The sequence below is a fragment of the Chaetodon auriga genome, chromosome 14, assembly GCF_051107435.1.
Source record: "Chaetodon auriga isolate fChaAug3 chromosome 14, fChaAug3.hap1, whole genome shotgun sequence".
Lineage (NCBI taxonomy): Eukaryota > Metazoa > Chordata > Actinopteri > Chaetodontiformes > Chaetodontidae > Chaetodon > Chaetodon auriga.
The window spans coordinates 16,919,924-16,932,835 of record NC_135087.1 but is presented as its reverse complement, the minus strand read 5'-3'; the positions used below and the strand labels follow the sequence as shown (position 1 = coordinate 16,932,835).

Here is a 12,912-nt window from a genome sequence, read left to right as displayed (position 1 = left end):
TGGTAAATCTTGGTGTTAAAGAGTCATCCAGTGGGGTGAAGTGCACATCATGAACCTGCAAAATTTTGTGATAAAGTCTGCAAAGTCATGATCTTTTGCCCAATTTACGCACTGTCACTTCCTTATCCACATCTAAAAAAAAAACTTGAATTAAAAATGAAAACGTGTCCCTCTCTGCTCTTTCCTGACCAATTTTTCTGTATTATGAGTAATGAAATGGGAAATAGGCTGTTCTTGTGCCCGATGTGCTGTATCGGATCCTCCCTGGCAGCAACAAGACACATTTCCATAACCATAGTTTAGAACTGAGGTTATAACCTGATCTAATCTGAGTAAGGTCATATCAGATTCTTACAAAAAAAAGCAATGGCACCACATCTCAAACTTAATGATAGCACAGATAATGTTCGGCTGAGTTGAACTCCCCTTACCTTTCAGAGCGAGCCTTGAACAAACACACAAACGTATCTCTATCAGCTGCTTATCGGGCCCGTTTGTCCGGCGACATGGATGACCTTACTGCTCAGCTCTGACACCTCGCGTCTGCAGTGAGATTAAAGCGAGCTGACAGGACACTATACATCCGCAGCTTTAATGAGCCCTCTGTGGCCGAAGGCCCCTCGTGGCCTTTCGTCTCCCTCAGGATACGCAGAGCTGTGAAACTTCATCTGGAGCTCCTTCTGCTGCTTTTCTTCTTGTGACTTTTGTCAGCGAAGAGAGAACAAGTCTCTTTTGAGGAAGTAGAGATCTGAACAAGATCTAACGGGAACGGAAGCAGTGGCTGTTTTGTGGTGTAGGCGCCAAAACTACATAGTGTCACAGCAAATACTTATAATGTGAGGAGTGAACCAAGTCATTTTTAGGTTGATAGAAACACCACGTCGATACTCAACACTGTGATGACCCCTGCCCTCACCTGTCGGTCTGTCCTGGATCCAGTGTTCCCAGTTTACAAAGCCCTGGCAGTTCCTAACAGTCTCTCTCTCTCTCTCTTCCTTTACTCTTCAGGTATCTTCAGTTCTTCCCTTCTCTTCGTTTGCATGCACCCTCCTCCGCTCTCCTGTGCACCTTACACTCCTGATTCCTCTGACTTCCATGTGTTTTTGTACTTTTGTTATGTATGTAATTAATCTCAGTCTGTTTAATAAATCATGTCATTATGAAACTGGATGGGTCGACTGGGCGTTAACTGGCAGATCCAGGCTGTTCACAGGTAGAATGACAGTTTGCTAACAGAGAAAACTGCTAAACTGGTGCCTTCATATGAACACAGATCTGACGAAGCGCTACCCTGATGGGTGTGCCGAGCATTTCACAGCAGCTAACGTTTCTCTCTCTCTTTGTGTCTCTCTCTCACCATCTGTCACACACAAGGGACGCTAACAAACTGAAACTAAAGGGTATCATGATCAACTTCTCCTTCAAATTCACTGTCAAGTGTTTCCATTAAGTGAAAAACTATTCTATCTAATCTTAGTACAAATATATTCCCACTAATGACTCGATCTACTCATGTTTTAGTCGCTTTAATGTGATAGGGGTTTAAGCACCTGATGAGGACTTGGCTCGGTGGTGCTTGCCGCCGCGAACCTCCTGGTGGGGTTTGAGAGAAGAGGCCGGGTAGGTGGAGGCCACAGTTGGCGGCCGGGGTCCGTCCCGCCTCAGGCTCAGATGAAGGGTTTGTTCAGCAAACAGCGTCTGGATCAGCGCCAGGTCCAGGCCCGACACGCACCGGCCGTTCAGCACCAGGATCTCATCGCCTGGACGCAGACCTGGGAAGACAGGCGGGGTTTCAGAAAAGAGGTGGTGCAGATCCCACATGTGGTGCAGTCCGTGGTGGTTTCAGGAATATTTGTGTCATTCTTAAACAAGTGGGCACCTTCAGTGAATGCCAGGCCATCAGGAAGCACCTCGCTGACAAAAATCCTGCTGTTTCTCTGGCTGTCAATGTGTCCTGTTACTGCAAAACCTGGTAGGTGGAGGAGAAAGATGGAGACAAATAGAGACAAACAAGGAGTTAGATAAACACAATGATTACATAAAGGACCAGGACATGCGCAGAAAATTACACACACACAGCTAGACAGAAATCTATCCACTCACTCATCCGCTCACCAAAGTCTCCGCTGCCGCTCGGCCTGCTCATGTGCAGCGTAAACACATTGAGTGGGACCACCTCCAGCTGATCGTTGACCTAGAGAGTGACATCAAACAAATCGATTCACATTAAATAAAGAGCAGATAATGAAGAGCACTGTGTATCTATGCGTGTTTTCGCTCTGCTCACCACATCGCGGAGGAGCTCTCCGGAAGCCACGAATCGAACCTCGGCGTCCTGTCCCACTCGTCTGTGCAGTCGGAGGCAGTGCAGGCCCGGGTCCAGCTGTTTCACCTGTTTACACAAGAGCCCCTTAATGTTCAGCAGCCCGTATGCACAAACTCATCCGACATATTTCATGCACCAGCGCTTAGTGTGACAACTGCTGTACAGCTGTGGCATGAATTATTCACTGACTTTACACTTAGTGATGAGGAATTTGCAGTAAACAAAAAAAGCTTCGCCCAGTGTGGGTGTGTGTGTGGGTGTGTGGGTAGTGTGTGTGTGTGTGTGTGTGTGTGTGTGTATGTGCGCCTATCTGCAGTCACTCTTGTGACAGTGTGAATTCAGACACTGGATGAATAGGTGTGTTATTTCAAGCCCTTGGGAGCACAATACAATGGGATTAGCTGCTACAGATGCTCTAAATAAAACCATCAACCACATCTGACAGAGCTGAAAACTTCTAGAACATTAACTCCGTATTCACACGTGATCAAGCCTCACATTGCTGGAAAATACACACTGAGTAGCTGGATAATGTAAAATTCCACTCGACAGCGCTGATTTTGTTTCGTTTTCCTGCAACAACTGTCAGGAATATTCAACAACTGTTGTGGTGTCATCATTTATCCGCAACTGGCCGCCAAGCCAACCTTGCAGGCTGTAGAGAGAAGGTCGGCGGCTGTCTGGTCTCTCCTGACGGGAACTTGGACTGTCAGGCCGTCTGGCATGTGGACACACGTCAGCACGTCTGTGGCACCGCTGATGCTGTCCCACACACCTCCCTCAGGGGGCGACATGGAGTAGATGCTTGTCAGCACATCCAGCCTCTGTGGGAGAGGACGGGGGTAAGAAGGGAGGGGAAAGGAGGATAGAGGAGGGGGATGAGCAGTATTAGATGAAGGAGAGAGTGAACAGAAAAGGGGAGGAAGAAGGTAAACAGAGAGTGGAGGGGGGAGTAGGTGAGAGAGAGCGGCAGACTTTGAGTAACAGCACACAAATCAATATCGTTCCATTAGTTTAAATGCTTGGCTGTGGATCAAGCAGCGGATCAAAGATGTCATACAATTAGCCTTTCAGAAATTCATTTGACAACATAGTCGGCAGTTGCTCCACATAATAGTCATCGTAATGACCGTGTACACAAGACGATTGGCAGGGGTCGCCTGGCAGGTCTGGACATCCGGACGAGATCTGCGCAGCTCTCCAGGACTTATTTAGTTTAAAAAAACCACAAGAGTCATTTTGACGAAAGGGATGTATAGAGCCAATTCATTCAAGCATCAGTCAAACTTTCAGATCAGCCATTTGAAGGTTATCATTTGCCGGTGGCATTAGCAGTGAGGTCGGGGCAGGGTATTAACGCGGGGGGGTTATCCCACCGCTCTGCCTCACAAGCAGCCATTTGGGGGTTTTGGTTGCGACTCTGTGTCTCTGGAGGGAAAAGCGCCACTGCTGCATTGAGGGGCTGTGGGAGACGCCACAGTGCAGCCTAAGACCGCAATTATCAAGGCTCTCGATCTTGAGGAAAGGCTCAATCACACCAAATGCATTGAAAATCATGGGCTGAAGAAGCCAGTGATTCAGCACTTCTGACAAAGACGATATGACTTCTTGGTTAAACTGAGACACGGGACCAAGAGGGATAATTGCATAAGTGAGTAGGTCTGGGTATACAGCGATGTTTTAAATGCATTATGGGATCATAAAAATGGAGAGTGGTGTGAGTGTGTCTCTCTGAGGCTTTCTGTCTGATGTGCATGTGTGTGAGCCTGCTTCAGAGGCTGGCTGCCTGCTGTTGATGCATCACCTCAAGAGGAAAAAGACCTTTTTTCTTGCCAGACAAAAAGCCTAAAGGGACGAGCTAAGGCCTCTGATTCAGAGCATCGCTTAGCGCCACACACACACACACACACACACACACAAATGTAGCATTCTCAGTGTAGCCCAGATAAACACACAAACATTTGCCTCATTTTCCATCCAAACGCCGCCTTGATTATTCTACTTAAGGGATCGTTGCCAACATAAAGGCCACCAGTGCTCTCAAAATGTTTTCCCTAACCTGTAGGGATGGAGGAACACAAGGTGCCACTTCAACACCCACCTCTGCCTCTACCTCTTTAGGGATGTGAGGTCATGCCTGCAAAGAAAGGACGAAAAAACAAACCGTCATGGCAACTGGTTGCATAACCGCCCCGTGTGTGTCCCAGCAACATGGCGTGACCGGAAAACTAAGATTTGGTTGCCTACGCTGACCTGACCAGCAGCTGACTAAGACTGTACACTCATTCATAGTCAGAGAGGGTTTTGACGGGCAGACGGTTGCCTGGTCAACGTTCCATAAACGACTGCCAAGTGTCCGGTCCAGGCACGCGCTGGACTTCAACAAGTGCCCTGTGTGGTGAGATGTGTGCACTCTATTTACGTTCACATTCAGCCAAATACTTCAGTCTTTCCTCTCAAGTGTGGAAATTATTTCCAAGCGGGCCGTCCTCCACCCTGGAGCGTCTAAAGATGGAACGTGGAGTAGCGGATGGTTTAATGGCCGATGCGCAAAAAAATCCACCCTTTCTGTTCCACTTAGCAACTGGACGACACAAATATTACAGTGCAGCCTCAAATAGATACGGTGACCATGAATAAGAAACGCAAGAGCAGTTAAAGACAGTTTCCCTCCATTACATCTATCAAAAGGGTATTACTCTTCATTTCCTCAAAGCTCCACCCAAGGTTCCTCTTTCCAACGCTGTGACACACTTTACCACACACTCACTCACACACACACACACTCACAAGGTGACAATGATGACCACCCTCACTGGCCAGTCCCGGTGCCTGTTCCTCAGAAATGACTTCAAAGCAGAGGTGTGTATCTGTGTCTAGCGGAGTGTGATGAGAGGTGGTGACACAGTGAGGAGGGATCAATATGTGACGGACAAGCGCGACGGGTTCATGATCACCAGCCAATAAGATTTAAAGAAAAGACAGAGAGAGAGAAAACACTTGTCTCAGGTGATATTTCATTTCCAGAGAAGAGGAAGATGAAAGGACAGCGAGCTTTAATCTTAACCCTTAACCTTACTCTGGAATTTGCTCCACAGAAGCAGCTTTTTATATTTTAAACATGTGTAATGCTCACACCAAGTGTGCAGCATTCACTTAGAAAAATCACTGTTTAAGCAGCCTAAGTCAAGCAGTCGGTTATTTCAAGCAGTCGAAGGAGTGGGTGGATGGAGCATTCAAGAGCAGAACTATGCCAGTCAGTGTGAACTGTGTTTTAACCTCTCTGGGGGCCATGACGGCCTCCATAATACTGACAAGTTCATTCCATATGCAGCACATGTTTACCTCTCTCTGCTTTACGTAACAGTCACAACCTACAGCTGAACACTGTCAGCACATCCTCGTGCTGCTGAAATAGCTGGTTGGTTAAAACTGTGTTGAAAAGACCACAGCAACAAACACACAGGGACTTTCACACGAGGCACGCGGCTACCACGAAGCCTGGGTGCACACGTACAAACACATCCTTCACTTGAAAGGATTAGAGGAAGATGATTGCTTATTAGAGTAATTCAAGGGATTTCAGATCCAAGTAGGACAACAGGCGCAAAGCCATCAAGACAGATGAAGAACTGTATGTGTCCACAAAAATCAATACAGCTGTGCTATCCTCCCTGTCTCTCGCTCTCTAACTGCTCCCTGGCCTGAAGAGTCTTAATCCCCACTAAATCAAGCTGTTTTTCCACGTCCAAGTCTTGGAAAGATCGAAACACTCAACCACATTTTAAGAAACATTAAAGCGTTGACCCAATGAAGGCCATTATTGTGTCCCAAGACCATTTCCTGTCTGAGTTCCTTTCGAGGCCCTTAATGGGGGCAGTTTTAACACTCGCCACATTCACCACAAACTCATAATATGAATCATTGCATCCTGTGACCCAGCGATCTTCATAACACCCCTCCTCCTCTGTCTAAAAGTGTCCATTATGCTCATCTATCAGCGCTGAACTTCATCAGTTCGTGCAGGCTGCAAGGCTCAGATAAGATTCATTTGAAGGGACAAACAGCAAAAGATATTTATAAAACACGTCTTATGGACACTTGAAAAGGAATTCAGGTTTTCTTGCTTCCTGTTCACATGGAGGACATAAACACAGACTCAGCTGCAGAACAGCTCCATTTGAAGTTATTACAGATTAAGTTACCTGCTGAAAAGACACTTTAGAATGTCGTCAACAGGTGGACTTCAGTCAAAACCGTTCTGCATTTAAGAAATAGCTTGATATTTTGGGAAACATCCTTGTACGTTCTTAAGAGAGGTGAGAAGATTGATGCTAATTTGGTATCGGTATGTTAAACATGGAGCTACGTTCAGCAGGAATGCTAATTTAGCTTAGCGTTAAGACTGGAATCAGGGGGAAACAGCTAGCCTGGCTCTGTCCAAAGGCATCCATACAAAAACCAGAGTGCAAAAACAGGAATTTGTGGTTTTAGGTGAGGTTATGAGCTGGATTACTGGAATAAGGGCACAGTGGCTTCATTGAATCTTGCCTTTGTGCCCAGCCTAGGAAGAGTCTGTCACAAGACTACGGTAACATAACACCTTGTTGTTCTTACATGCTCGTTGGTGGATTTTGTTGCCTTTAAATAGAAAAGGCCGACTGTTATCCCTTGATTCCAATCTTTATGCTAAGCTAAGCTAAGCAAACTGGGCTGCTGAAAAAGACGTCTCAACAAGTTACTGAATATCTACAACATTATCATAACCTACAATAAAACCTACAAGAATAAGACTTATAATAAAGCAGAATTTTGCTTTAAATGAACAGTCTCCCGAACCAAAAGCAACCCCTCATGTCGAGCTGCTGAAGCAGGACATAAAAGGCCTGACCACGACTACAAAGGCATGCAGCTATTGAGGACAGCGAGGACTGGAGCTGTAGCTTGCAACCATATTTCACACTTCCTCACTCTAAGCATGTATAACCACCCGATAACCCGCGAATGCTGCAGTTTTGGCGTCTGACTGCTCAGGTGGCCACAATTCACACTCAATCATTCAACACTCTTACCATAAACCCGTACACTCACACTTTCAAGGAGAGCTTCTGGTCAACACTTCGACTCTCCATTAACTCAATTATGCTGCACATTGGAGCCCTGTCCACACTGGAGTTTAACACGGTTCCACCGCTCTGAAAATCTTCTCAGATCTTGTTGGATATGCTGTCTATTTATCTGTCAGACATCTGCAAATCAACATGAAAGCACCATCTGCTTTGATCCTGGACAAGCAATATATACAGGCAGACATACACGCTTTCTGATCCCCTCACACACACGCACACACACACACAGTCTATGCGTAAAACTATCTTCACACAGCTCACTATCAAAGCCGAGAAAGACAGTAGAGGTCAAAGTAACAGCTGACCCGTTTCTGCTACTTCACGCTGAAACTGACAATTCGGCACATTAAAACGGTACCACAGGATGGATGTGACCAATGGCGGTGGAAACTTTAAAAGATATATCAAAGATCCACAAACTGTAAAAAGTAGCTGAACGCTGTGACTCACCTCAGTGCTCCTGGGAGGCAGGGCGTACGTGTGACCTCCAGCATCGCTCTCAAAGATCTGAAATCAAGAGGCAGACAGTTAGAAGCACAGACAGAGGGGCACCGCACTGATTGACTCATGAGCGATTAAGTGCCCAGCCACTTCGGCAACACAGTATTAGACACACAAAGTGCTATTATGTAGTTAATTAAAAACTACGTGCGGCGAGTGCAGCGCTTTGATACGGCTTCCAAACGGGGTCTGGTGCCTTTGAAGGTGCAGTGGTGGAAGTATGCTGTGTGTGTGTGAATGTGTGCGAGTGGAGGGGTGTGTATGGACGCCGAGTGGTTTCTGTGCAGCAGAGAGATGAAAGGGGGAAACAGTCCGGTTACAGATGAGGGAAGGACAAGCACCCCCCCCCCCCCCCCCCATCTCCACGACTCAATCTCTCCATTCTTGATCCAGTCTATCTTCCTCAGCCTCTCCTCTCTGGCTCCTCTCCCTGGCTTGTGATTGTAAGGCCTGTTGTGTGAGGCTAAGCCCAGTTCTAGAGGTGACTCTGCAGCCTCAGAGGGCTTTAACAACTCTATAATACAGCAGTGACACGGAGCCATTCGTTATGTGAGGGTGTAACATCGGCCCTCCTCAAACGGGCTGCAGTTAGCAGCTTTTGCTGAGATACTCTGTCACCGGCCAGGAGGGACATGATGGGTGCCACGGCTGGTGACAGAAATGGGGCATTTTGTTCTCAGAATGGGTTGACAAACGCTCAAAGGTGTATGTGTTCTGCTGCTGTGAGTGTGGTTTGATAGTATACACTTAAGAAGCGGTGTTCAGAAGAGACCTGCAGGGGCAATCACTTTTTCTGAGGATCAGGATTACTTTTCTCCAAAAACAATCCGAAGAAGTTTCCTTGACAAAGCTCTCGGGCTCTCTCCCTGTTATGGTAGTAAGAACCCTCATGTGCCCTCTGAGCAGCAGAGTACAGTAACTCTCCCTCCCAAGCACAAGTACATTTATAAAGTGTCTGTAAACAGTGCTGCTTCGCCGTAAACTGACTAATTTTAGAAAGCTTTACCAACTCTCCCACAAATCCTCAGACCTTTCTGGCCTACTTCCCACAGCCGACTGCCGGCCAGGTCTTCACTGTATACATAGCTCCCCTAAGACGGATGAGAAATGAGAAAACAAGAGGCGAGGAGATAGAGGGGAGCATGACTTTGGGGCAAGGTTGTTGAGTGCGGCGTTGCAGTGGCAAATGAGATTTAGGCTTAGTCAACACAGATGAGTCAGTATGGAAACTGTGGGAGAAAGACCGCCAGCTAACGCTCTGATGTTTATGCTCTGAGAAACGGGGGGTTTGAGACAGAGGACGCGGCCGCAAGGAGAAAGGGAAGACAAATGGTAAGAGAAACTGGGGGAGAGAGTGAGATGAAGCTCCAGGTTTAAGAGATTAAATGATCAGGATGGAGGTAGTGGCAAAAAAAAGTTGGAGCTGGAGATAAATGGGGAGCTAAAGGGAGGAGAGTGCCAAAAGAAAGTCTTGGAGGAAGCGAGAACCTGAGACAGTAACAGCAGATTAAGCGCAGGGAGGAGAGTTTAGCTCCTCAGATGACCCCACTGCCCAAAACACGTGGCTCGTCAGCACCACAGGAGAGAGCAGCTGATGATGTCACTTAAAATGGCGACAACTGAATTTCACCCAGAGAACAACAGAAAATACTACAATGATCCCTCATTCTCGCAAAAAAAAAAAGAAAACAGCAGATGTCCAGGAAAACCCAGCACTCTGAAAAACACTTGAAGCACTTACCAGCCATTTTCTGTTCCTTATTAGCTTCTATGTAGAGAAAAAAATACCAGAAAAGCACTAAAACAAGCTTGTAAGAGAAGGGGGACCTTGGGAAAAAAATACAGGGAGGCTATTTAATATTTAGCGTCTTTACACCAACCATCTGCTGGTGTCTGCGGGGCTGAGGAAAGAGTGGAGAATGCCATCTCCCACATATGGCTTTCAATAATTCATGTGTGTGCTGCAGCGCCACCTCGACCTTCTGCGCTGCGAAATGTAACTGGGCCTCATTAGGCCAGCCGGCTGGAGTTCCCCAGAAAAATAATAACACACACTCTCTCTCTCTCGCACACACAAACACACACACACACACCTAGTCGCTGACAGACGTGCGCAAATGCACAAACATAAATATCACAGAGCAGGTGGTGGGACGGGTGAGCAAGATAAGAAACAGGACAGGGAACATTTTGTAAGCAGTCAGGAGTCGGGGCTCACCTACTGAAGAACATGACTGGCAAAACAAAAAGAGTCCATGTTGACTTCACAGCGTCATGAAAAATGAAGGTAGACTGCAGCTAATCAAAACCACACTCCTCTCCCTTCCTATTATCTCGACTAATGAACAGGGGTCCATAAAAACTGAAGCAAATGAGGGTTTCCTGTGGCGAATCTCAAAATAGACCACCTAGAGTAGAGTATTCTCCAGGGCTGTACCATCAGGATAAAGCCTGGCGGATTTCTGTATCAATAAATAGCCAGCTTGCATGAGTCTTATTACTAACCTGAGAGGATTAAGACCCTCACCTCCCTCCACGCACCTGGGTAAGAAATGCTCCGCTGTATTTACGTAGATGGGAGTTGTGCACTCAAATTTACCAGGACACGGGGGGGACGTGAGCTCTAATTAATAAAATCTCTTTTAGGGGACATGTGCTGAAACTGACTGTGCTAATCTCTTGCTTTCTTTCATATCAACGCAGGCATTCTACGTGCAAGTCAGCAATAATGCAGCATGTTTTCAGGTTGTTTCATTCACCAGTCTGCACAATGTGCACTCAAGTATCAAGACGCAGCTTTTCTCAGCAGGAAGTCCCAAGAGACGGTGTGTGCCCACAAGCATGCATGCACAGTACCCCTCCACAGTGTGTGCATGCATGCATATGAATTCTGCATGCTTGTGTTATGTGTGTGTAGTTTTCCCCTGATGAATACATGATCCTACATTAAGAATCTGATAATCCAGACCACCTGAAGAGTTTCATTACTAAACTCTTTCATTACTAAATTACTAAACTCTTAACATAAAGATAATCAACACCTTAAGATTTTACATGTAGGAACTACAATATACTTTTTTTTTTTATTAGAGAAATCGCTGTTGATGACATTTGGTACCAACATTGTATTAAAAGGAGTTTATGATACCCAGATGTATGTTTGTGTGTGTGTGTGTGTGTGTGTGTGTGTGTGTGTGTGTGTGTGTGTGTGTGTGTGTGTGTGTGTGCAGTAGTACCTGTGATGCAGAGGGCCTCTTGTCCCGGCCTCTCTTTGTGAGGTTGTCAAGGCCTTTGAGCGAGGAGAAAAGGCCTCTCTTGCGCTGTCTGTAAGTCAGGGACAACGATCGTCTTCTGAGCGTGGCCTCGTCTCTGGAACAGATCTGAACAGATACACACTATCAGGACTGCAATCAATTAGCCCAATAAAAATCTAATCAGACCATCTTAATTAGGTTTATTTTCCTCCGGCAATGCTTAAAGGGAGTGTTTGCAGGACGCTTTTTACTGTGAAATGATTAAAAGATTTTCAAGGTTACTGTCAGAGATCAATATCACATACAAAAAGGAATGTCGACAAGGATACAAGCAGGACAAGCTGTTGGTCCTCTGATTTTTTTTTTTTTTTTTTGCGTTCGTTAGTCATTTTGTCCCTTCACAGGGCCGGTCCTGGGTGTGCTCACCAGTGCATGGAAGGAGGAGACAGAGAAAATCCCCAGACGTCCCAGGGTGGTTTTGGTGGGGCGGCTGGCGATCGCCAACAGGCTCTTTGGGTTGGGAAGCTCTCCACCCTGTAGACTGGCCAGGTAGCAGCGCATCCGAAACAGATCCATGTTAAACCTCTCCAGGTTCTGCTCCCACTGCTGGATCTGAAGGAATAGGAAGATTGTTTATATTGGTAGAGGTTCTGAATGGGAAATTTGTGACCGTTTTTGGGCGGTAGCTGAGAAAAGAGTTGAAGAGAGGTAAAGTAAGGGGGCTAGGAGAGGAGAGAAGGAGGGGAGGCAGAAAAGAAAGAGTCAAAGAGGGAGATCCAGGGTCAGTGGAGTGCTTTCCATCAAGCTGCAATTGCTTGCAGATGTTGGTGGAGGCTGAGGGCACAAATTGGTGGGGGTCTGATTGTGAGGAGGGACCGCATATCTAGCCAGAGGAGTGAGTGTGTGCGTAGTAAATACTAATGCTTATTTTTTATGTAAGCCTAGAGAGAGCGGTGATGTTGCACAGACCACCCGTTAAACCTCTACCTCGCGCTTACACACAGTTTACAGTTGCATTCCCTCTATCCCTGTTTGCACTATGTAAGCTATGAGAAAGTGCTTATTCTGTTGGCTGGAGACTGGTTTTAATGAGAACACTCAAGTTAAATAACCCTCTATAACAACTGACTTTAATAGCTCTCGTCTGCGCTGTGAGTTCATTTACAGTAAGGCACCCTATGGCGTTGTTCAGTTAGGTCTCATCCACATTGATGGCATTCTTTAGCATTAGGCACAAACTAAGGAGGGACAGGAGGGAGGTGTTTTTCAAACATCACCATGGGACCACAAAGGGCTATGTCATGTGCTAAACCCATGAAAATGCCTCTGTATGTGCAGGTGGCCTCAGTTAACAAGCCTTGAGTCAATGACGTTCAGCCATTATTCCCATTCCAGACTTGGACCATGAGGAACGGCTAGGAATCCACATGCTTTGATTAAAAAAAAAAAAAGAAAAGAAAAAGACCTTTTATTTTGCATGTTAGTTTTGGAAATATGATCAGACACCACAGCATTCTCATGTTGAAATACACTGACAACCACAAAGCCCCAAAAGATCTTGAGAGTTCTGTCATTTAGTGGAACATTTGCACAGGTGCTCCATGCTATCACTTAAAGCTTGACATGAAGCTTTTGACACGTTTTCACACATTTTGCTCTCTTACAAATGAAAAGGTTAAGCCCAAAGCAACAACACGTACAC

General features: G+C 46.2%; 1 protein-coding gene across 2 annotated transcripts in view; it reads right to left on the bottom strand.

Moving 5' to 3' along the window:
* Positions 1 to 12,912, bottom strand: part of tiam2a (TIAM Rac1 associated GEF 2a) — a 48,204-nt gene that overhangs the window by 24,590 nt on the left and 10,702 nt on the right. For both annotated transcript variants that reach the window (XM_076748690.1, XM_076748691.1), the window contains 8 exons: positions 11,637 to 11,822; positions 11,193 to 11,336; positions 7,906 to 7,962; positions 2,974 to 3,150; positions 2,288 to 2,392; positions 2,116 to 2,194; positions 1,880 to 1,969; positions 1,551 to 1,772 (listed from right to left, as the gene is read on the bottom strand). In XM_076748690.1, coding sequence (XP_076604805.1) covers positions 1,551 to 1,772; positions 1,880 to 1,969; positions 2,116 to 2,194; positions 2,288 to 2,392; positions 2,974 to 3,150; positions 7,906 to 7,962; positions 11,193 to 11,336; positions 11,637 to 11,822 — 1,060 coding nt within the window. The remainder of the gene's footprint in view (positions 1 to 1,550; positions 1,773 to 1,879; positions 1,970 to 2,115; positions 2,195 to 2,287; positions 2,393 to 2,973; positions 3,151 to 7,905; positions 7,963 to 11,192; positions 11,337 to 11,636; positions 11,823 to 12,912) is intronic.